The sequence below is a fragment of the Mesoplodon densirostris genome, chromosome X (genome assembly GCF_025265405.1).
Source record: "Mesoplodon densirostris isolate mMesDen1 chromosome X, mMesDen1 primary haplotype, whole genome shotgun sequence".
In the NCBI taxonomy this organism is placed as follows: Eukaryota; Metazoa; Chordata; class Mammalia; order Artiodactyla; family Ziphiidae; genus Mesoplodon; species Mesoplodon densirostris.
Genome location: NC_082681.1, coordinates 79,115,315 through 79,139,458, shown reverse-complemented (window position 1 = coordinate 79,139,458; position 24,144 = coordinate 79,115,315). Strand labels below are relative to the sequence as shown.

General features: G+C 49.4%; 1 protein-coding gene and 1 pseudogene across 2 annotated transcripts in view; one reads left to right on the top strand and one right to left on the bottom strand.

Moving 5' to 3' along the window:
* The window catches only part of DLG3 (discs large MAGUK scaffold protein 3), a 65,618-nt gene that overhangs the window by 6,361 nt on the left and 35,113 nt on the right, over nucleotides 1–24,144 (top strand). The window contains exons 4-11 of one of the 2 annotated variants that reach the window (XM_060086356.1): nucleotides 4,867–4,917; nucleotides 5,338–5,462; nucleotides 5,673–5,842; nucleotides 6,139–6,275; nucleotides 6,624–6,768; nucleotides 7,380–7,539; nucleotides 9,203–9,359; nucleotides 9,771–9,873. In XM_060086356.1, the coding sequence (XP_059942339.1) occupies nucleotides 4,867–4,917; nucleotides 5,338–5,462; nucleotides 5,673–5,842; nucleotides 6,139–6,275; nucleotides 6,624–6,768; nucleotides 7,380–7,539; nucleotides 9,203–9,359; nucleotides 9,771–9,873 (1,048 nt within the window). The remainder of the gene's footprint in view (nucleotides 1–4,866; nucleotides 4,918–5,337; nucleotides 5,463–5,672; nucleotides 5,843–6,138; nucleotides 6,276–6,623; nucleotides 6,769–7,379; nucleotides 7,540–9,202; nucleotides 9,360–9,770; nucleotides 9,874–24,144) is intronic. The other variant, XM_060086357.1, reaches the window with a different exon arrangement.
* Nucleotides 12,570–24,033, bottom strand: LOC132482579 (chromobox protein homolog 3-like; annotated as a pseudogene).

The window sequence follows — 24,144 nt, the reverse complement described above, 5'->3', positions numbered from 1 at the left end:
AGAGGCTAAGGAAATGTCCTTGGATAAGTATTCCCAACTTCTTCTCCAGACACCCGGATTTCTTTCACTTCAGATCTCTTCTTACCTTTCCTTCTGCCCTGGACTTTCTTTACTCTCTTGGCATCCTGCAGCTCTTCCTGCCATCATAACCATGCAGGAGTGGAGTTGAAGAGACAGGAATCTGTGCACCAGGGACAGAAGCTTAGAGCTTTCCTTTCCTTCTGTTCTAGGCTTGAGTCCCTCATTGGTGATGGAAGCAGGTCAAGTGTGAGGTTGCAGTCATTTCGGGGCCTAGAGGTTGAGAGAACAATAGTCCTGAGGAAGAGGCCCTGACAAGAGAGTAGCCTCCTAAGCTGCCCTCTCCCTTGGTCCCGTTAGGAGAGAGCACCTCCCTTGCCCTGCTCTAACGTCCCTTCGATCTGTTCTGCCGCCTCAAGTCTTTACTTCTGGTGGCCCCAGCTCAGAGCAAGCCCGGGGACCCATTGAGCATCTCCCTGCAACTCCCTCTTGGTAGTGGGGTGGGGTGGAGTGGGCCGAGGACAGGCTGAAATTGGAGATGAGGGGGCACGAGAGTGGGGGCTGAGCTCACCCGTGGCACAAGTCCCCTGTCCCTGCCCTAGGGTTGGCCCTACCCCCGATATCTGGGGAGCTGGGGCTGAGCCTGGGGGCGCCACTGCCTCTGTTCCTTTAAGGAGCCTCTGTTTAGCATTCCTGCCGCTGCCGCTGCCGCTGCCTGACTCTGCACGCTGATTGGCTGGAATCAACTGAGAAGGGAGCCAGGGAGAGATGCTCTTGACTCCACTCAGAGCCATCCTGGGGACCAGTGCGGGAGCGGTCCTCGCAGCGCCCAGCTTCTGCCCAGGCTCCCGCTTCTTCTTTGCCGCTGGGCCTCGGCCCAGGAGCCACGACGGGCGACACGGAGCCGCCAGTGCTGGAGGGGGAGCCGTGGGTGCGGGGCAGCGTGGGGGCAGAGGCCCCGGGACGCCCGCCCGGCCCCAGGCCCCGCTCCGCCCGGGCGCCCCCACGGGTGCCCCCCCCTTCCTGGTCCGAGCAGTGTGAGTGTGCCCGGGAGCCTGGCGGCAGCGGCGGCGGCGGCAGCGGCGGTGTGGAAACCGGCGTGGGCTGGGGGGTCCGGGCCGCGGGGGGCAGTGCCATGCACAAGCACCAGCACTGCTGTAAGTGCCCCGAGTGCTACGAGGTGACCCGCCTGGCCGCCCTGCGGCGCCTCGAGCCTCCCGGCTACGGGGACTGGCAGGTACCCGACCCCTACGGGCCAGGTGGGGGCAATGGAGCCAGCGCCGGTTACGGGGGCTACAGCTCGCAGACCCTGCCCTCGCAGGCGGGGGCCACCCCCACCCCCCGCACCAAGGCCAAGCTCATCCCCACCGGCCGGGATGTGGGGCCAGTGCCCCCTAAGCCAGTCCCGGGCAAGAGCACCCCCAAACTCAACGGCAGCGGCCCCAGCTGGTGGCCCGAGTGCACCTGTACCAACCGGGATTGGTACGAGCAGGTATGGATCAGCAGAGGGGGTGGTGGTGGGGCAACCCACGGGGGCTGGGGAGTGGGCGCCTGGAGGCCTGGGGTGCAGCACGGGTTCCCGGGGCTCCCAGCCCGCAGACCCTGAGCCCTAGCATTGCAGCTGGGCCAAGAGAGGCGGTTGGAAACGTGTGCTTCCCAGTGTGTCTGTTTGGGGGTCTCCATTTGGAGGGGATTGGGAGGAGCTGTGTGTCAGGAGGCGAAGGCATGGCGGAGGGGCACATTCTCCCGTGTGGGGGGATTGGGTTCGCCTCAGCGTGGGCGGGGGGGTTTAGCAGTGTCTCTGTGTCTGGCAGGGGGCGGGAGGTTCTGCGGGGGCTGTGTGCGGTGTGTGTCTCCACAGGAGGGGAGGAGGGGGCATGGTGCTCTGTGTAGGGGGGACATGTGTGTGTGTGTGTGTGTGTGTGTGTGTGTGTGTGTGTTGAGGTGTGTGGAGGAAGGCAGTGGAGCTCCTGTGAATCTATGTCGAGGAGCCCATGTGCCCAGCTTGCTGAGCTTCATCCCTTGATGCCATGAGTCCCTCTCCGTCCTAGTCCCTTTGTGTGTGAATGTGCACATGGACATGTGGGGATGCCTCTCTGAATGTGGAGGTGTCTCTGTAGATGAGGCTGCACGTTTGGCTGTGTTTGCCTGTGTGTGTGTGGCTACATGTATATGTGTGTGAGCATGTGGCTGCAAGTGTGTGCACGCGTGTGCCTCTGTGTGTGTGTGCGTGTGTGCGCGCGTGCGCGTGCGTGTGTGGTGTCCCTGGTGAGAGGCGCTTGACAGGCAAGGGAGGGGAGGGGGAGGAGGCGAGAGACACGTCCCAAGCAAGGCTGAGAGGCTGCTGAGAAGGATGGACTCTTTTGTCCAAGCAGCTCTGAAGTGTGTATGTGTACTCAGGGGGCGAGGGGGGGGGACTGAAGCCAGCTTCCTTGCTCCAGAACAGGCATGATGCCTGGAGCCAGGCAAGGGGCAGCTGCTCTGGTGCAGGGACTGGCCCCGGTGGGGCATCTTCCCCTTGGGTACCGCAAGATGTGGGAGAACTTGGCCCCCCAGTCCTGACTTGGCACAGCTTGGGAACCCCTGGGTGCTGGGCACAACTCCGGCTTCCACTCCCAGCCTAAATAAACCGCCAGCTTAGAAAATGGAAGGAGCATCTGTGGGAGAAGCAGCAAAATGGAGGCTGGGCCGGCAGAGCCAGGTCCCTGGCATGCATGGCGGAGGGCCTGTCTGGTTATTCGGCTCTGCAGCCCCCAGGGTAGGGAGAGGGGAGGAGGAGGCTTTGTTGTGGAGGGCAGGTGCTGGCTGCCCCAAGCTGGTGACCGTTCTGGCCACCTCCGTCCCCCTCTGGGGATCAGATGTGCTCTCACTCAGAAGCAAAGGTTGGGGACTTCCTGGGGAGAGGAGTCCTCGGTTCAGGCCTTCTGTCTGTCCACACTGACTGTTTCCTGTGTCCCTTGCCTTGGCCCCTTGCCCTCTCCAGCGGATTCCCCTCCATCCTGGGGCCCTACCCTTGTAAGCACTCTCTTGTGCTTGTCCTGCTCAACTGGTAGATAGGTGCCAGTCCCAAGGCTGGGCCAGTTGGTCAAGGTTTCTTTGCCAGGGCTGACCCCTGGCTGGCTCCTGGCCCTGGGAGCAGTTTCCCTGAGGGGGGTGGTGGGAGGCTGGAGGGTGGACCAGTGGAAGCTGGGAGCTGCTGGGTCTCACCAGAGCTGGACTTGAAGCGTGGCTATCACATGTGGGCACACATGGTGTACCAGATGCATACAAGAGCTACATGGAAATCCTTTTGCCTATGTGTCTGTTGCATGGTACTTCAGGCAGTGGTGTTGGTTTGAGGGCTCTTAAGAGCCATCGGTTCTTCCTCCTGGGATCAGGGACAGGAGTAGGGCTGCAGCGAGAATCCTGCCACCAACTCCTAGGGCTGCAGGGCGAAAAGCCCTGGGGCCAGGCTCAGAAAAGGTGGAGGCATGACTAGCCAGCGCTCTCCTCCTCTCCTCCTCTCTGCTTTTCGAAGCCAAAGCTGTGTGGGGTGTAGGTGGGAGGGGAAGCAGAGCAGGGCATGCAGAGGAGCCCTCACCCTGGGTTTGCAGCTTCCCTCTTCAGATGAGGAGACCAGGGGTCAGGAAAGGGGCAACACAGCCAGAGAAGGATGGGGGAGGGGCACCAGGCTATCTGGGGAGAGAGGCAAGAGGGCTCCTCCATTCTTGGGGATAAGAGTGAAAGCCAGGGAGCAGGTGCTACTTGTCTGTCCAGAATCACATTTCCACTTGACAGTGGCCACAAGTAAGTCCCGTCTGAGAGGCCATCTCTGTGGGTTGGTCAGACCAACCCTGTGTTTCCATCCCTTTCCCTTGCTTCTCCTCCTGTGGCTATTGCATGTTGAAGGCTGTGGACTCTGCTGCCAGTCAGTCCGTGGGTCATCAGCTTCTTCCTCATGGGGCATCTTGTCCATTCTGCTCCTGTCCCACCCCTGGCTTTGCCTCTGACTCCCGAGCAGATCCCTCTCTGCTGGGAAACACAAAGGGTTTGGGATCAAAAGCCCCTTGATAGAAAATGGATTGACTTCTGCCCATTTGAGGAATTGGGTTCTTGGGGACACAGGAGATAGAATGAGGGTTCACGAGGTACTCTGAAGGGGGTAACTTTTCTTTTTCCCATGAGCTTTGCTGGGCAAGGTGATGAGTGGCCAGAACATCAATGGCCTTGGCAGCTTGCTTTACTCAAAAGAGCGTGCGGAGATCCAGGTTCTAGCCCCTGCTCTGCCACTAACTCCCAGTGTGCCCTTAGGCGCAACCTGTGCCCTCTCTGGGCCTCGGTGTCACTATCTGTCACACGGGAGAGGTTGAACAAGATGGTGTCTGCTGACCTTCCTGCTCTGACATGGTGGGAGTCTGTGATCCCAAGTCAGGGAGAGCTGTTGTTCAGAAGGGGTGCAGGTCCCTGTCCAGGCCACTGGGTGCCCCCACGGATGCTGAGCGTGGCATGGTTGGCCTGCCATGTTCCATTTGTGCCATCCCCCTCAGACCAGCCCTGCACCCCTCCTAGTGAACCCCAAGGCCCTGGAGCCCAGCCTCTTGGTCAGTGCGCCACTGGCTGGCTCGGTCCCAGACAATTGATCTGGGCTAAATGAGCAGCTGGGTTGGGCCTGATATGGCTGGAAGCAAGGGGAGGGGGGCCTCCTCAGGGTCAGCCTGTCCCATCTGTGGCCAACGGATGTCTCAGGGTGAATTTGGGCTCTCCTACTACTACTCCGTGGGGAGCTGGGGGACAAGCAGGCTGACCAGGGGGCGGGGGGCGGGGAACGGCGCAGGAGGCACTTAGGACCCTGCCTGTGTCTTCCCCTAGGTGAATGGAAGTGATGGCATGTTCAAGTATGAGGAGATAGTCCTTGAGCGGGTGAGTCTGGAGGTGGGGCAGGACGAAATGGGAGGGCAGGGTTAGAACGGGGAGAGGGGAGGGCCCTGGACCTTGGTGTCAAGACTCGTGGGGGACCTGCATTGAGAGAATGGGGAAACGGCGGCCCTCAGAGGCTGCATCACTGCATCAGTCAACCAACTGACTAACAAATATTCATTGACCTTGCTCGCTGAGGCCTGGGGAATTGGGGAGGGGATGGCTTCGCTGAGGCCTCCACGCCAGAATGGTCAGCACAGGATGGGAATCTGCCACATTCGTGACGAATGTGCCCCAGCCTGCCGTGACCCCTTCTGAGGCCTGGAGAAGCTGCTCTTTGGCGGCAGGGGTAGATGGGGCCCCGGAAACCCTCCCCCATGCCTTCTGCATGAGCAAACTGTGCCCCTCCACTTCCTTCTGCAGGGCAATTCTGGCCTGGGCTTCAGCATTGCTGGTGGCATCGACAACCCCCATGTCCCCGATGACCCTGGCATCTTTATTACCAAGATTATCCCTGGTGGAGCAGCTGCCATGGACGGGAGGCTGGGGTGAGGTGGCCTGGAAGCAGGGCTGGGGACGGCAGGGGCAGGATGGAGGTGAGGGGAGGAGGGCCGCCTGGCAGGATGACCCTTGCATTAGATCTGAGATGGGGAGGGGTGAGGAGGGAGGGGGAGGGGAGGGGAGAGGAAGAGGAGGAGGCGGGAGAGGGGGTGGAGGGGCGGTGGCAGGGTGTCATGCCTCTTGGGCTTCCCCCACAGGGTGAATGACTGTGTGCTGCGGGTGAATGAGGTGGATGTGTCAGAGGTGGTGCACAGCCGGGCGGTGGAGGCGCTGAAGGAGGCCGGCCCTGTGGTGCGGTTGGTGGTACGGAGGCGACAGCCCCCACCAGAGACCATCATGGAGGTCAACCTGCTCAAAGGGCCCAAAGGTGCGGCCCTCTGGGTTCTCGTGCTCTGGCCAGAGGCCCCTGGTTGGCCCTGTAGGAATTGGAAGGGAATACCCTCACTTCCTTCCTGACTCCCCGGTGCAGCTCACAGCCTTCTTTCTTGATCTCACATCTCACCTGTACTGACCCCGGGATGGCAGCCTGGTGTTTGGGATCCCTGGGGGGAGCTCCTATGGGGCTGGTGGCTTGGCTGGGTGCGGGGGATTGGGGTTGGGATTGACTGCGTGCTCTAACTTCTCCTTGTGTCCCTCTCCCACTCCCTGCTGGCTCCCGCCCAGGCCTGGGTTTCAGCATTGCTGGGGGGATTGGCAACCAGCACATCCCAGGAGACAACAGCATCTACATCACCAAGATCATTGAGGGGGGTGCTGCTCAGAAGGATGGACGCCTACAGATCGGGGATCGGCTGCTGGCGGTGAGACAGCCTTCCTGGGGATGCCCAAATGGCGGGGTGGCGAGGTGGAGCTCTAGTAGCCTCTCCCTCCACCTGAACCTCACTCGGGGACTAGGCATCACGGGAAGTTTCAAGAGCATCATCTGAGTTGTGTGTCCCCAGATAGCAAGGCCCTAGTCCTCTTCGTGGCTGGAACTCCCTCACCTGTCCCCCCCTACCCCCCGCTTCTCTGCCCCTCACAGCACCGTATTTGGACCTCTGTTAGACAGAGCACTGTTGAATTTCACTGAAAGGGCACCCCTCAGTGTTCCCTGGGGAGGCCCTCCCTTCTTCTCCCCGGTGCTAGCCCTAAGGCCTCTCCTCTCCTAGGTGAACAACACCAATCTGCAGGATGTGAGGCACGAGGAAGCTGTGGCCTCGCTGAAGAACACATCTGACATGGTCTATCTGAAGGTGGCCAAGCCAGGCAGCCTCCACCTCAACGACATGTATGCACCCCCCGACTACGCCAGCAGTACGTACCAGTCTGCCCTGTCCCTGTCCTGAAGCCCTGCCCCCTGGTTTCTGGAGGGGAAGAAGTTTATGCTCCTTGTTAAGAGAGAGAGAAGGAGAGAGAGAGAGAATAAGATTGGTGCTCAGGAAAGCTGAGTCCAAATCCCAGCCCTGTCCCTTATACCTGGGTGTCTTTGGACAAGTCCCTTTCACCTGTCTTTAGTTTCCTCTTTGGCAAAAAGGAGCTAATGATATATGTGCTGCCCTCCTCATAGGACTGCTGCAAGGATCAAATGAGATCACGGACGAGAAAACCCTTGGAAAACTGTATCAGGCTATAGAGATGTGAGGGATTATTATTAGTCACACCTCTAGTCATGCCTTTCTTTGTAGATTGCCTTGACTTTAGCTCTTTCTAAGACTCACAGGAGTGAGCTCAGGATTCAGAAAGGGACTGTGGAGGAGGAACCCTAGGGGGTGGAGTGGGGAGGAGATGCCTGAGGAATCTGCATCCCTCGGTCTGGTCTCTTTACATCTGAGGTGGGGGTGGGGTGGTCAGCCCTTGGTGGCGGGTGGAGTAGGGTACCACTGGGGAGTGGTCTCGGAACTTTTCTCTCCCTTTCTCGATTCCAGCTTTTACTGCCTTGGCTGACAACCACATAAGCCATAACTCCAGCCTGGGTTATCTCGGGGCTGTGGAGAGCAAGGTCAGCTACCCTGCTCCTCCTCAGGTTCCCCCCGCCCGCTACTCTCCTATCCCCAGGCACATGCTGGCTGAGGAGGACTTCACCAGGTAAGACCCCCTCCCCCGCCCCGCCCCTCCGCATCCTACCTAGGGATGGGGCGGAGAGGAATCGCTTCTGGCTGGCCACAGGCCTCCTCGTAGTACGGCAAAGAAGAGGATAAAGCCCTCATCGCTCCTGTCTTTGGGGTCTGAGGCCCCCTCTCAGGCCCTTGGGGCCCTAAGGAGAGACAGAGGTGGCTGCAGGGACAAGTTCTACCATCAGGGGGAGTGCCAAGTGCGTGGCCCCCGTTCGAAAGTGCAGAGAAAGGGTAGAAGGGAGTGTTTAGGGGGCTGAGGAGGTGGAGGCTGCGGGATTTCCTGCCCCGAGACAGTTGCAGCCCCCTCTGCTGCAACCATTCCACGTTAGAGAAGAGAGCAGTTCAGCCGGTGGGGTTGGTCCGGGATGCTGGGAGGCTGGCGGGCCAGGTGGCCTCGCACGCAGGGAACGGCCCCGCCCCACTCTGGCGGCTGCTGCCGCCGCGGAACTGGTTGGGCCGGCAGGGGTTCCGGGGGACAGGTTTGCTGCAGGGTGGGGCCTGGGAGGCTGCTGGGCTGGCTGCAGTAGAGCCGGAAGGGTAGGCGGACGGAGTTGGAGGGGGGGAGAGCTGGAGGAGCCATGGAGAGGGCACGCAAGTTCTCAGGCTCCGGCTTGCCCCTGGGCTTGGGCTCGGCTTCGGCTTCGGCCTCGGCCTGGAGGAGGGCTTCGCGGAGGAGGGCTTCGCAGAGGTGGGCCTGGCCGCTCCGCTCCCTGCGGCCTGGAGGGGATGCCAGGTAGGAGGAGAGGAGGGCTTTAGCAAGAGCATCCGGGTCTCAGGGAAGGAGCCTCGCACCTGGGACTGGGAGCAAGAAAGGTAGAGCCTCGGACCTGGGGCTTCTCGGATGAAAGATGCTTAAAGTGAAGGCAGTGGGCTGGGCAAGTGTGCTGAGTCAGGTTGTATGGATATACAGGAGCCGCAGCTGCTCTCACTTGATGACACTGACCATTTACAGAGGGATTCCTTAGACACGGTTAGTTGGAGTCGGAGTTTTCATGTGTTTGTCTCCTCTCTTCAGTTAGTCTCCTAAGCTTCTTCTGGGGACCTGGGATTTCTTTATCTCTGTCTCACACATCACCCAGCAAGGGTACATAGTGCTAGCTGTGGACTAAATCTGTTGTTGGGGAAAGTAGGAGGGGTCATAGTTGGTCGGTGGATTTTTGAGACTGTGGAGAAGCATGTATAAAGTAAGTATGCACAGTTTGTGGGTGGTGAGTGCAATCAACACCAGGGCCATCCCACAGCCCCTAACTGATTCCCCTTCTTGTGGCCCAGGGTTCACATCACACCAGTTGGTAGGATGGGAGAATCTGGGGAAGAAGAGGACCAGTGAGTGGGCTCTGAGATATGGTCTGTAGAGCCCAGGGTAGGGGTTTGTTGACCAGAGAGAGTCGGGGACTGTCCACTGGGAAGTTGACTCCAAGCCCTCAGGAAGAAGGGAGGAAGAACAACTGAAACTTGGCACCTGGCAGCAAACAGCAGCTAAGCAGGTTTCAGGAGAGAAATGGAGCAACAGAGTATCATACCTAGGAACCTAAGTCCTTCTACAGCCATATGGGCCTTGTTCCAGGCTGGCCCTCACAGGGACAACAGTTTATACCTACTTTGTCCTGACCCTTCCACTCCTTTCCCACCAGAGAGCCCCGCAAGATCATCCTGCACAAGGGCTCCACAGGCCTGGGCTTCAACATCGTGGGAGGAGAGGATGGAGAAGGCATTTTCGTCTCCTTCATCCTGGCAGGAGGCCCAGCTGACCTGAGTGGGGAGCTGCGCAGAGGAGACCGGATCTTATCGGTGAGGAGACAAAGGCAAGGTGGGAGGATGGGAGCTATGCCAGTCTGAAAGGGAGGAGGGAAGACCTGGCTGTCTCCAAGGAATGCTTCTTGAAGTGGGGGAAGGCTAAGAGCTGGAGAAAACATATTCTCTTTATAGATGTCCTTAGTGAGGGACAGGGAACCAGACTTATACTTAAGGAGAAAGTGAGTATCTCTTGGATCTTAACCCTGGCTGGCATTTGACCCCCACAAAGATATTATTATGCTAGAGATATATCCTTTAGGTCTCATCCTAGGGGCAAGGATGGGATATTGAGAAAGGCATCCAAGTAGGCTTAGAGATGGGCTACCCATCTCCCTCTCCTAATTGCTACAACAGAGGGCTCCTTTCTTGCTTTTGGGGTGGCTCATAACTCCTCTCTTTGGACAGGTGAATGGCGTGAACCTGAGGAATGCAACTCATGAGCAGGCTGCAGCTGCTCTGAAACGGGCTGGCCAGTCAGTCACTATTGTGGCCCAGTACAGACCTGAAGGTAGGAGAAGGAAGGTGGAACAAGATGATTTGGGGAGATTAGACTTATTACTAACTGCTGGCTTTTTGCCATCATAGGTAACAAAGCCACTTGAGTAGGTCCTTTCTTACACTGGTACAGTAACCTCTTCCTCTCTCGTTTTCCTTCTGGACTGGGGTAGGTTTGGACAGCTTGGGAGCATCAATCAAGGCTGTGCTCAGAGCCTGGTGAATAGGACTGCAATGCAGCTGAAGGCCAGTAGTGGGCAGCAGTTTACGGGAGGAAGCGCAGAGATTGGGGCGACTGGAAAAAGGGGAGGGGGAGGGAGGCAGAGGCGGAGGGCTCAAGAGGCGAAGAACATAACTGTGTTCCCTGGAACAGGAGGGTAGTCCTCGGTTAGAAGGACTTGAGGGAGAAGAGTACCGACCTCTTAAGAGTGCTTGGGCCAAACCTCTATGACCCCCACTTCTCCCCTCATCAGGGTGACCGTGAAACAGCCATAAACGCGCAGAAAAGGTGATGCTAGGCTCTCCAGGTAGGGAATCGGAAGTGGACCCCCCTTTCCCTGCTGGGGGCCGCCTTTGTGTTCTGCGGGAGCAGTCCCCCGGCTTGGGCGAGTGGGAGGGGCCGGTTATGCAAATGAAAGCGTTTGATTGGCTGGGGCCAGCCAAGGCCCAGGTGCCGAGGTGAGCTGCGGGATAGCGCGCCTGAGCCAGCCGGCCGGCGGGGTGGCCATTGGCCGGCCGAGCGCGGCCTCCAGCCTCACGCCCCGCCCCCTGACCCAGGCGGAGGGCGGCGGGCGCCCCTCCTTCCCCCCCTCCCTGCCTCGCGCGCCTCAGGCGTCTCCTCCTCCTCTCCCCTCCCCCTCCCCCCCCCTCCTCCTCCTCCTCCTCCTCCTCCTCTTCCCCCTCCTCCCCCCCTCCTCCCGCGTGCCCCGCTTTGTGTCCGTGGTCTCCCGCGCGGGACAGAGGGGCCGGCCGGAGCTGGCGCTTTCTCAGCACTAGACCTGGACTCCGACCCGGCGCCAGGTGAGGTGGGGCGGACGGGGGTCAGGCCCCCTCACAGTCCCCCCTAGCCTCTCTACGGTTCTGTTCTCAGACTCTCTCTTTTCCCACACTGCGCCCCCAACTCTGAGCTCTCCCCGGAATCCCTGGGCCGCGTGTCCCCAGCCCCGCGCGGCGCGCGGCTTTGGAGCCCCTCCCGAGGGTCCCTCGCGGCCCCGCGGAGCAGTGCGCGCGGCTGAGCCTCGGCCGGCCTCCACCTCTTGGCCATCACCTCTCCCCACCCGCGAACTCTGCCCCTTCTCGCCTGGGACCTCTGTCCGCCCCCCAGTCTCCTTCCTGCCGGCGGCTGCGCCCCCAGCAGCTACCTAATCTCGGTCCTCAGAGGAATTTTCTCCGTCTTCCCCTCCCCCACATCCGTTACTACGCCTCCTTTCCCCCCCACCCCGACCTGGCGACCTCTGGGAACCCCCGAGGTGGGCTTGGTGTTCTCGGGCCGCCCCATGCCCGCTTTTGTTTGCCAGCGTTTGCGACTGTCGCCGACTCCTTTTCGCCTCCCCCTCCTCTTTGTAAGGCCGGCCTTTGTCCCTTAGGGCAGGTGCTCTGTTCGGTGATGAGAATGGGGAGAGGCCGGCAGCCCTGCTGCAAAGCCGTGAGGGATCGAAAGCGCCTACCTTTGTCCTTTCCGCCGCCCCCCTACCCCTCGTTCAGCGCCTCAAGCCAGGAGCCTGAAGGCCAACAAGAGAGGGGCCTGCAACCTTATGCACTAGGCCCTTTTGATGGGGACAAGTGTAGGGAGGTGACTAACAGGAGAGCTTGTTGGTCTGAGGTAGTGGGAAAGAGGGATGCAAATGGACACTTTGAGTCATTTCTTTCCATGTTGGGTGTCCCGCTTAATGACAAGAAACACACATTAGGGTTATTGTTTTTATGATGCCTGCGCGTGCTGTTTGCTTCTCAGTGTAGAGCTCACCATCTGATTTTTATTAGCAACCAATATTTATCCATTTCATGCCCACAACTTAGGCAACGTAGGTTCTGCAAAGAAAATGGTTTCTCTTGCATATTTGTGTGTGTGTGTGTGTGAAGGAGAAATTGATGTGTTTCTTTCGGTTTTGCTCACTGATGCTGGGCACATGGAAACAATACTGTGAATTTGGTGGTAGTATGTTGGAAACTGGTGACTACATGTTTCTCCGAGTTTTGTTAGGAGAATGTAATTGATTTGCATAAGAAGCTGCAAGTTGTCCTGGCTAAAGGGATTCCTTCAGTGTTCGTTGCTCTCTGGGCATATTTCTGAGCATTTTTGATGTTTGTCGAGGTGCTGTCTTATGCTAGGTCTCTCTACCATTTGCCAAACAAAGCCTTTCTTCTCTCAGGATTTAGTTGAACTACTGTTGTTAAGGCTCTGCCACCCCAGTCTCATTTCTTCCTTTGGTTTGGAAAATCCAACAGGGCCCCAACATGCAAAAGCTTTTTTTTTTTTTCCATTCAAAAATGGACCCTTGGAAACAGGTCCGGAGAGACTATCAAGCATTCCGTGTTGGGCTCTGAATTTTCTTTGATAAAGTGATAGTTTTAAGAATAAGGACTCCATGTTGATCATTTTATAATTATGTTAAATACTGTTCTTTGGAGGATTGCATCACATAGGCATTTACAAAATGAATAATCCAAATATATGTTTGTTCGCTAAAATGGCAGAGACTTTGTATGTTATTGGCCAAGTAAGTGTTCATCATTTGTATCTTTTTCACATGGAATGTGGGAGCTGGAAAGGATCACGCAGTCCAACCCCTCACTGTGCAAACCAGAACAGCGATAGGAGAGCAGGGACATGACTTGCCTAAGGTCATGAAGGGAAAGTTGCTGAGGGTCAGCAATCAGTTTAATCCTGAAGTCCACCAGCTGGGACAAATCGTGCTTGGGAATACCTGAGAAACCTAAGACCTAGTTGGAGCAGAGGAAAGGAACTGGGAAAATAATAGAAGAGAGGGTGAGGGAAAGATTAGAGTGGTCTCCATGGTGGCCCTTGAGGCACCATTGCCAAACCAGTGCAGCCTTTAGCTAGATATCCTTTAGTACGAGAGCTTAAAAAAAGATAGCTTTGACTAATTAGAACAATCAGAGTCAGAACAATTTTTCTCCTTTTTTTAACGGCTTAATTGAGATATGATTCATACACCATACAATGCATCCATTTAGGTGTACAATTCAGTGGCTTTTTAGTGTATTCACAGAATTGTGCATTCATCATCACAGTCGATTTTAGAACATTTTCATTACCCCTCTCTTTTGAATACATAGAGATGGTGCAAGCATTGGAAGGGTGATAGGTGTAGGACAGTTGCTTCCTGATGTATCTCATCTGGGCAGTTAGGGGCTGGATGGCAGCTCTGACTTTGCTCTAACTGTGAGATTCTTTCATATATCTGGTTGCTTAATGGGTTGAACCCATACTGAAGATAGGAACCTTGTCTATCTATTTAAACTTTGTATTGTGCCTAAGCATGGGTGCTTTACAAATATTTGTATGATGAAGCTTTGGAAAATATTAAAAGAGATATAGAAGTGCCAAATGATAAGCTACTACAGTGAGAGATGCTGTTTAATAGTTTCACTCCTGATTGCTCCAAACTGTTGTGGACACAGCAATCCTACCTATTTAGCTAAAAATAGCATGATGTTCTTGGGCATGTATAATCCTGCTTAAAATTCGAATTGAAAATTGAAACAACTGGCTCTTGGCAGAGGCTCTCTTCCAATCTATTCTAAAATGAAAAATATTTTTCTGTGACTTGTGGAGTTGCTCCACCAAGGGAAGGATGGTTTTCATGTTGTAACATTTTGATTTAGAAACTATCTCCTACATTTTCCTCCCTAGTTGCTTTGTGTCAGCCTCTGTTTATAAACTCAGCTAGTATTTTTCTGGAAAGCCCTTTTGTTTTTAGCATAGATTCTGAACCCCAAATCAGGAAGTGAGCCAGAAATTGGTCACTAAGGTAGCTAAACTGGGAACTAACTGATCCTTTGTGACTAGTCTTTTCAACTGGAATATAAATCCATACAGGCTGGGGGTACAGGGAATGAGAAAGAACTAGGGTTTTCCATACTTATTTTAAAGTGCTGAAGAAGCACACTTTTCACCATGGAAACGCCTTCAGGTAAGGCCTGGAAGAGTGTAAGGATCAGTGTTGGTAATAACTTGAAAGCATAAAGGGGATATTTTCCCCATAACATTTAAGTTTACCACCCCATCTCCCCTGTTTGAGAATGAGGGATGTAAACATAGGTGCCACCCTATCAGCATGATCTCTTTTGAGAGCACAGAGGTGAAAGTTTATCAAGGCAAAGAATCAAAGTTCTGAAACTCCTGTTGCCATCCTAAAAGAAGGCTAATGTAGGGAGGGAAGAAAATGAATTCCTGTTAACAGCATTTCTACACTGAACAATTTGAAGGCAGCTACTACTGTATTTTTCTTTGTGCCCCAGCACCTAGTCCAGAGCCTGGCACATGTTTTGTTGAATTATTGAGTATGTCTATGTTCTAGATGGCTTTGTAAGCATTAATCTTCAGGATATCCCTGTGGGATAGGCGGTATCATCCCTATTTTACAGATGAGGAAAGTGAGGATCAGAGAGGTTGAGTGACCTGCTAAAGGTCCCACAGCCAGTAAGGGGCATAATCACAATTTGAAGTCAGATTTCCTGAGAACTTCGTGTCCAGGGCTTTTGCCAAGAGACCACAACGACCTCTCTCCACAGCAGAGAAGCTGTGAGCCCCCTCTCTCTACCCAGAAGATACTCCTCTGAGACTCTTCAGGTGCCAGAAGCTGTTAACAGATGGACTAAAGCCAACTCCCAAATGTCAGCTTTTTTTTTTTTTAAATAAATTTATTTTATTTATTTATTTATTTTTCGCTGCGTCGGGTCTTCGTTGCTGTGTGCAGGCTTTCTCTAGTTGCGGCGAGCAGGGGCTACTCTTCGTTACGGTGCGCGGGCTTCTCATTGCAGTGGCTTCTCTTGTTGAGGAATACGGGCTTAGTTGCTCCGCAGCAACTTCCTGGACCTTCCTGGACCAGGGATTGAACCCGTGTCCCCTGCATTGGCAGGCGGATTCTTAACCACTGCGCCAGCAGGTAAGGCCCCAAATGTCAGCTTTTTAAGTCTTGATGACCACAAACTCCTGTACCAAAGGAGGAGGTAACCTGGGGGTAGAGGGGCTGCTGGAAGCCTGAAGGAGACGCCCCCTCTCCTGCAAAAGGAACGTGGACTTGGGAAGACTACCATAGAATGATATTGTGGGGGGAACCTCAGGAGGAGCCAAAAGATGGGAATTGGTTGGCTTGACTTAACAGCAAATGTGTGCAGGCCTCAGAATACTAATGCAGTAAATAGGAATTTCCCATTTCTTCAAGTGAAATAGAGTTGTATTTGTCATTCATTTTTTTATGAACTTACAGTTCACTCATTTAAGGGTGTAATTCAATGGTGTAAAATTCACAGAGTTGTGCAACCATTACAGCAGTCAATTTTAGAACATTTCACCACCTCAAAAAGAAAAATCTTCTAGCTGTCCCCCCAGCCCCCTCCCCACCCCACTGCCCCACCAACCTCCCCATCCCCCTCAGTTCTACTAATCTACTTCCTGCTTCTATGGATTTGCCTGTTCTGGACATTTTGTATAACTGGATTCATATATGGTCTTTTATGACTGGCTGCTCTCACTTGACATAGTGTTTTCAAGGTTCATCTGTGTTGTAGCATGTATCAGTACTTTATTTCTTTTCAGGACTGAATACTATTCTATTATATGAATATATCCCATTTTGTTTATCCATTCATGAGTTGATGGGCATTTGGGTTATTTCCACTCTTTTGGCTATTATGAATACTATCTTTGAACATCTGTATGCAGTTTTCTGCATGGGCATGTGTTTTTATTTCTTTTGGTTATATATATACCTACTGGATCATATGGCAACTCTATATTTAACCTTTTGAGGAATGGCCAGGCTGTTTTCCATTGTGGCTGCACCATTTCACATTCCCACCAGCAGTGTGAGGGTTACAGTTTTCTCCACATCCTCACCAACCCTTGTTAATGTCAGTTTTTTTGATTCTAGCCATTCTGGTGGGTGTGAAGCGATATCTCATTGTGGTTTTCTTTTCTTTCTTTCTTTTTTAATTTTTATTTATTTATTTATTTATTTATTTATTTACTTTTGGCTGCATCGGGTCTTTGTTGCTGCGCGCAGGCTTTCTCTAGTTACGGCGAGTGGGGGCTACTCTTCATTGCGGTGCACGGGCTTCTCATTGCGGTGGCTTCCCTTGTTGTGGAGCATGGGCCCTAGGCACGCGGGCTTCAGTAGTTGTGGCACGCAGGCTCAGTGGTTGTGGCACACGGGCCTAGCTGCTCCGCCGCACGTGGAGTCTTCCTGGACCAGGGCTCAAACCCGTGTCCCCTGCATTGGCAGGCGGATTCTTAACCACTGCGCCAGCAGGGAAGTCCTCATTGTGCTTTTCATTTGCATTTTACCCAATGGCTAATGATGTTGAGCATCTTTTCATGTGCTTATTGTTTTGCTTTGCTTAGTCCCATGATTCTCACGTTGTTTATAAATTGACTTGAGACCAGAGCAAGCCAACTGTTATTACTCAGGTGATTAGAGGGAACCAGGAGGATAAGGGACTACCTTTCCACTCTTATCACTGTGTGCTGGAGGGTGTGGGTACTGATCATTTTATCTAGGAATGCTGACCTGATAAAAATGATAGGGCCCACCTTTAAAAAAAAACAAAACAGAAAACCCTCCAGCTTATTCACATACCGTACAATTCACCCATTTAAAGTGTACAACTCAGTGGTTTTTAGAGTGTTCAGAGTGGTGCAACAGTCAATTTTAGAACATTTTCCTCACCCCAAAAAGAAGTCCTGTCCCATTAGCAGTCACTGCCCATTTCCCCCAAACTCCTCCCCTCGCCTCCCCTCACCCAAGGCAACCACTGATCTACTTTCTGTTTCTGTAAAGTGTCCTTTTCTGGCTGGTTCATATAAATGGAATCATACAACATGTAGTCTTTTGTGTCTGTCTTCTTTCTTGCAGCATAGTGCTTTCAAGGTTCATCATGTTGTAGCATGTAACACTTCATTCCTTTTTAAGGCTGAATGATATTCCATCCTATGGTTATACCACAAGTTGTTTATCCATTCTTCTGTTGATGGACTTTTGGGTTGTTTCCACCTTTCAACTATGGTGAATACTGCTGCTATGAACCTCATGGGAGGTTTTTGTGTGGTCATATGTTCTCAATTCTTTTGGGTATATATGCCTAGGAGTGGAATTGCTGGGTCATAAGGTAACAACATTGAACATTTTTGAGGAACTGCCAGACTTTCCCAAAGTGGCTGCACCCTTTTAGGCCCACCCTGTTTTGCAAACTTAGAAGAGAGAAATATGTTAGCTTTCTTTTCAGTTTTGCCTCCTGGGGCTGAACTTTATATACAGGTGTTTGTGTGTGTGTGTTTGTGTGTGTACTCGTGTGCACTGTGCTTTTTTGTCTTGCATGTAGCCTAAGGACATGGTAGCTAGAGTTGGCAAAGAATTCTGAACCTAGCTAGACAGGTGCTTTCTTGTCCTTGTTACATGGTTTGAGGCAAAATCCTAGGAGCTTTGGTGTCTGTAAAACATCGGTTCTTCTGATGGGGTAGAGTGATTAGAATGATATAGAGAATGAATTATTTCTTATTTATTTATAGCTTTTTAGGATTTCTTTTTAATTTAATGTGTTGCTTGTTGAGATCTTGACCCTGGTATTTACACTGTTGCTTTGTTTGTTTGAAGCTTTAGACTTATATTCCACCATAGGGTAATGGTTTTATTGGTTTTTTAAAAACTTACTTTATTATATTTTCTTTTTGGGTGTGTTGGGTTTTCGTTACTGCATGTGGGCTTTCTCTGGTTGCAGCGGTGGGGGGCGGTGCTAGTCTTCATTGTGGTGCACGGGCTTCTCATTGCAGTGGCTTCCCTTGTTATGGAGCACGGGCTTCAGTAGTTGTGGTGCACAGGCTTAGTTGCTCTGTGGCATGTGGGGTCTTCCCGGACCAGGGCTTGAACCCTTGTCCCCTGCATTGGCAGGTGGATTCTCAATCACTGTGCCACCAGGGAAGTCCCCATGGGCCCCAGTTTTCTGATCTGTAAAATGAGGGGACTGTGCAAAATGATCTCACATGTTTCTTCTAACTCAAATTCTGTGTTAGGTAAGTGTAAGTGAGTTGTGAATTCAATTCACAAGTTCCTGTTTGTACCTAGACTGTTGTTGAATCACAGTCTTGAGTTAATAATGGTCTTGCTTTAATAAAGGTCTTGTCTTCCCCTCTTCTTTCCTGTGATAAGGCTTTCATCCTCTTGAAATAGATCTTTGTTTACTTTTCACTGAATTTAGATATCTTAAAAAAACAAAGACCCTAGAGATTTGGGGATTTTTCAACGATGAAATTAACACATTTTGTATAAATATGTGCATTGGGGATCTGGATACACAGGTGTCCTTCAGATTTTCAAAAAGGAGAAAGAGAATTTTGTAAATCTTGGGTTAAATTCCAAGCTAGATTATTAAGAGTTGTTTTTTTTTTTTTAATGTTGAGCCTTCTTTTAATTTATTTATTTTTATTTTTGGCTGTGTTGGGTCTTTGTTTCTGTGCAAGGGCTTTCTCTAGTTGTGGCAAGCGGGGGCCACTCTTCATCGTGGTGCGCGGGCCTCTCACTATTGTGGCCTCTCTTGTTGCGGAGCACAGGCTCCACACGCGCAGGCTCAGTAGTTGTGCCTCACGGGCCTAGTTGCTCCGTGGCATGTGGGATCTTCCCAGACCAGGGCTTGAACCCATGTCCCCTGCATTAGCAGGCAGCTTCTCAACTACTGCGCCACCAGGGAGGCCCAAGGGTTGTTTTATAAACACTCAGAAAAAAGAAGTGGTGAGCACTGGAACCAGTATTGGTTCACCAAAGTCAAACGAATCATGTCAGACTGCCAAATGGCCTTGATGGACAGGGTTACTGGACTGGTAGACCAAGGAAATAGGTTAAATGTGGTATATCTAGATTTTAGCAATGCATTGGCAGAGCTTCTTTGGTCTACTCTTGGATAAGATGGCAAGGTGATAATAGTGATAATACATTTAAGTGGATTTGTCTGCAACTGGTTGGGTGATCCGTCCCAGAGGCAAATGATGAAGGAGTCAAGAGCAGTGAAGAGGGGAATTTCTAGTGCACATGTGTCCTGGCTTCATCCTTGGGCCTGTCTTTTTCAGTCTGCCTCCCCATCCCCCTCAAATTATATTTTATATTATAATATATATAATTTTAAAATATATAATTTTTAAAATTATATTTTTCCTGGATATATAAATATTACATTCAGATTTGTAGAAAATTGGAACATAACAAAATACAAAGTAAAAAAAGTTCAAATCACCTGTAAAACTACCTCCAGAAATAACCTTGTGTTTGTGTATATTTCCCTCTAAACTTTTTTTTTTTTTTTTAGTGTTTACTTTTACTTGTTGACAGTTTGCTTTATTTATTTATTTATTTATGGCTGTGTTGGGTCTTCGTTTCTGTGCGAGGGCTTTCTCTAGTTGTGGCAAGCGGGGGCCACTCTTCATTGCGGTGCGCGGGCCTCTCACTATCGCGGCCTCTCCTGTTGCGGAGCACAGGCTCCAGACGCGCAGGCTCAGTAATTGTGGCTCACAGGCCCAGTTGCTCCGCGGCATGTGGGATCTTCCCAGACCGGGGCTCGAACCCGTGTCCCCTGCATTTGCAGGCAGATTCTCAACCACTGCGCCACCAGGGAAGCCCATCCCTCTAAACTTTTATATATCATATAGTATGTATGCATCTCTTTCGAGACTCGGATCATTGTATTTAAGCAGTCTTATATCCATTCTTTTAACTTAGCATATGTCATGCATATTTTATTAAAATGGTTTTTAATAATTTAACAATATTCCATCATGTGTGTGCCATAATTCATGTAATCATTCCCTTATTGGAGGACTTGTAGGTTGTTTGCAAATTTTTTGATCTTATAAATAACACTTTGATGGATATCCTTGTATGAGGCTTTTTGTGAATCTGTGATTGTGTCTTCAGAATGAATTCTTTGGAGTGGAATTATTGGGCCAAAGGATATGAACATGTTTAAGACTTTTGATATATTTGATATATTTTGGTATATTTCTCCACCTCCACCAACCTTGCTAACATGGAGTATTATTTTTAAAAAATCTCTGCAAATTGGATAGGTAAAAATGTTACTTAATTCAAAATCTCTGCAAATTGGGTAGGTAAAAATGTTACTTAATTCATATCTTAATTTGTATTTCTTTTTCATAATAGAATTGAACATTTGTGTGTGTGTTTGTCCATCATTTTCTTTTTGTGTGTGTGGATTGCCTGTTCATATCCTTTCCCCATTTCCCTGTTGACGTATGTTTATTAGTTCTTACTGATACGTAAAAGCTTTAAAGTAGTTAGAATATTAGTTCTTTGTCATATATATTGCAGTGGTTTTTCCCATTTTGCTTTATTATTTTATTTTGATGTACAGATGTTTTGTTTTTATGTAGTCAAATCTATCAGTGTTTTCTTTTGTGTATTTCACCTCTGCCCCTAGGTTTGGAAGGGCCTTTCCTACCCTGAGAGAAAATAAATGTCTGCCTTTGTTTTACTGTAGTTATTTAATGTTTTTCTTTTTGCATTTAAAACTTTAACCTGCCTGGACTTTATTTATGATGTAAGATAGGACACTACCTTATTTTTGCTCCAAATATTTAAGGAATACCTTGGTACCATTTATTAGATAATCCATCATTTTCCTTCTGTTTTGACGTGCCACCTTTATTAACGCACGCACACACACAACCACACGCACATGCTCATAATTTGGATTTGGGGTTTCTTAATTCTGTTCTGTAATATTTTACTCTGGGATTATCAGAGTAAAATATGAAAAATGACCGCAGATGTTTTGACAAATAACCAGAAGGGTCTTTCTCTAGGTCTCAGTTTCTGGGTTCCTTCCACAGAAACTTGACCCAAAAGAGATTCAGTTGATACCCCAATAACTATTGTGAGAGAATTTGTGATCCTATTGGAGTGACTACTGTGAAGAACATTTGAATCTAGATTCTCAATTGACATAGTAAAACATAGAAATCAGGGAATTCCCTGGTGGTCCAGTGGTTATGTTTCTGTGCTTCCACTGCAGGGGGCCCGGGTTCGATCCCTGGTTGGGGGAAAGCCGCCGGCTGCGGCCAAAAAAAACACAAAAAACAAAACAAAACATAGAAATCAGTTACATTATCTCAAGTTAGCAAGCTTAGTCATAAAATGTTGTGTGTTTCGGACACTGTGTTGCAGCATTTCTGTTAAGTGGAAAAGATTGTTGTGAACAAGAGTACCTGCTACCTTCAGGGCAAGGTATTCATTCTCATGTTTTCTAGATGAGGTGTTTTGTCTTGGGGTGGTTCTTACATAGACTTTGACTTATGGGTTAAAGGAGCTAAAGGCTTTGTTAATCTTGCATTTGAATATGCTATATGAAATTCTTTTGAATTAGAGAAAAGGCCCTATTTGAAGCTTTTACCCTGATCTGTTGGGTGATCCAGAACAGGGTGAGGAGAGCCAATGGCCAGGTCCTATGAAAAACTTTTTCTTAGCTTGATGTGAGATCAAAGCATTTTTCATTCTACTCATTTCAGGCCAGGTGGCTGAATGTCATAGCACCTTTTTATAGTATAGCACTTTTGCTCAGTGGCCCCTCCTGCATCCTCACTAAGCTCTTTAGGGGACAGAAACATCCAGTCAGTAGGGATAATCTGGATTTTTTTTTATGGCATATCTTGTTTTCTGTTTTATTCCCAGTATCAGGACCCTGGTAATGTGTGTGTATGGATGAGGAAGCACATTGTGACAGTGCAGGGACCAGAATACAATGACACTGAAGTTTCTGTTCTGGGTTAGTCATAGTTCCAAGCCCATTGTTCTAAAAGTAGAGCTGAAATTATTTTTCTTCAAGCAGCATTTGCCCATATGGAGGTCTGTTTGCAACTTTTCTGCCCCCTCATATAGCCTTAAATTCTTTTTCTTGCAGTTTATACTCCTTAAATTGGTATTTTTTTTGACCCAAAGAGTTTAGGATTATTTGCAGATGTGAAGATTTCCTTCTTGTAGATCATATTAAAAATTTTTATTAGACTAGTCCTAGGTTTGATTTCTTATGGACCTCATTGATTTGGTTCTAAAATCATAATTATGTCAAAATTAGAAGGGAACTGAGAAATTGTCTAGTTTTAGAGGTGTCAGATTCTTTTTTTGAATATAAAACTATTGACCACTGTTCACCAGTATTTACAATAAAATAAACAATATACAGTTGAATAACATTCTGATTACTACAGAGTTATTGTTTTTCCTGGCTTCTGCTGAACCAGTAACCCAAAATAGTGAGAAGATTGAGCCTACATGTAAGAAATGGGTTGGGGTAAAGTTTGAAAAAACATGCAGGTCAAGTTTAGATTAGTAAAGTTTGTTCACTCATTTATTCCTGCAGATCCTAAATTGCCAACATCTCTAACCATCTGATTAGGTTTCCATTAACAAGTCTGAGACATTCCATGTATCACAGTCTTTCAGTAAATACAGCACAGGGATTTCAACTTCTTATAAAAGAATGGTTTGCCAAAAGGAAGCTTTAAATCTCCATTTAACTAAGTCTTGCTTGGCTAATTAAAACATACCAGAATTTTTCTAGTTTTTTCATTTGGGTTGACAGAGATAAAATTTTACTTTCAGGGGTTTTACATATAAAACTGCATTTATATGATGGTAGATATGGATGCAGATTCTGGTAGGGCTGCTTTAAAAAATTACCCAATTTAAATTGTTTACATTAATTTGTCTAATTAATTACAAAATTATTTAATTTGAAAGGTTAAGACTTAAATTTTCAATTTAAGTTGAAGTGATTTCTTATATTGCTCAAAATGATAGAATCCCAGAAACATGGGCTTATCCATGGTTGTGAAAGGCTGTTTTTGTTTTGGTAAATGTATTTAAACAATAACCAGAAAATCCCCAAACCATTTACATATGTATACACATACAAAAAACCCAGAATGGTCCTTAGGCATATATGAGTTAAATGCAAATTCTAAATTCTGATTGAGTAATGACTATGGAGATTTTCCCCAACATTTAGAAAAGCTGTTCTCTAATGCAGAGGAAATAATATACCGTGGTATCAAACGTTCTTTTCTGCTAAAGGAAGCAACTACAGAAAGCTTTTATTTGTTCAAAGTAACCAGTGCTACAGATGCAAAAAAAAGCAAAAACAAAAAAACCAAAAATCCCCCCCAAAACCCAACAACTTCCCCAATACTACTTCAAAACGAACATATCAAACTTGATTTTCATTAGAATGTAGTTATTTCTTCACACTAATAAATCAAAAAAACCAAGACCCAGATTTTTGATAAAAAAATATATATGTAAAAAGCAATGCAAACAATTATTGAGCTTCATCTTCTGGACAAGAATGCCAAGTTAGTCTCTCTTCATAAAAAGCAATTACAAATAAAAACCACACACACACACACACACACACAAATCACACACAACCCCCCCACACACACACAAAAGCAATTACAATTTGAGGACACTTCATATTTGCCTCTTTTGCCAGCACCAAGTCTGAATATTTCCATTTCATGAGAAACATTAATTCTCCACTGCTGTCTGTGGCACCAATTATTCGCTCTGGGTTGAGACCTCTGGCAAAACCTCTTGGTTTATCAGCAGCATCTCTTTTCTTCCTTGATTTGCTATCATCAGATTCACTGTCAGATAAAAGATTTTCTTTTTGTTCCATCTTTTTCTTTACCAGCTTTTTGAGAATTAAGAAATGCTTCAATTAACTCTGGACAATCTAAATTTTCTTCCGGTTCCCAAGTATTGTCTGCATCTGTAAATCCCTTCCACTTCAGGAAATACTCCACCTTCCCATTCACTTCACGTCGGTCCGGTACTTTTTCTACCACAAATTCTTCAGGTTCTGCCTCTTCGACTTTTTTACTCTTTCCATTCTGTTTGTTTCCCATATTTTGCAATGTAGTTTTATTGGAGGCCTTTTTTTTTTTTTTTTTTTTTTTTTTTTTTTTTTGCGATACGCGGGCCTCTCACTGTTGTGGCCTCTCCCGTTGCGGAGCACAGGCTCCGGACACGCAGGCTCA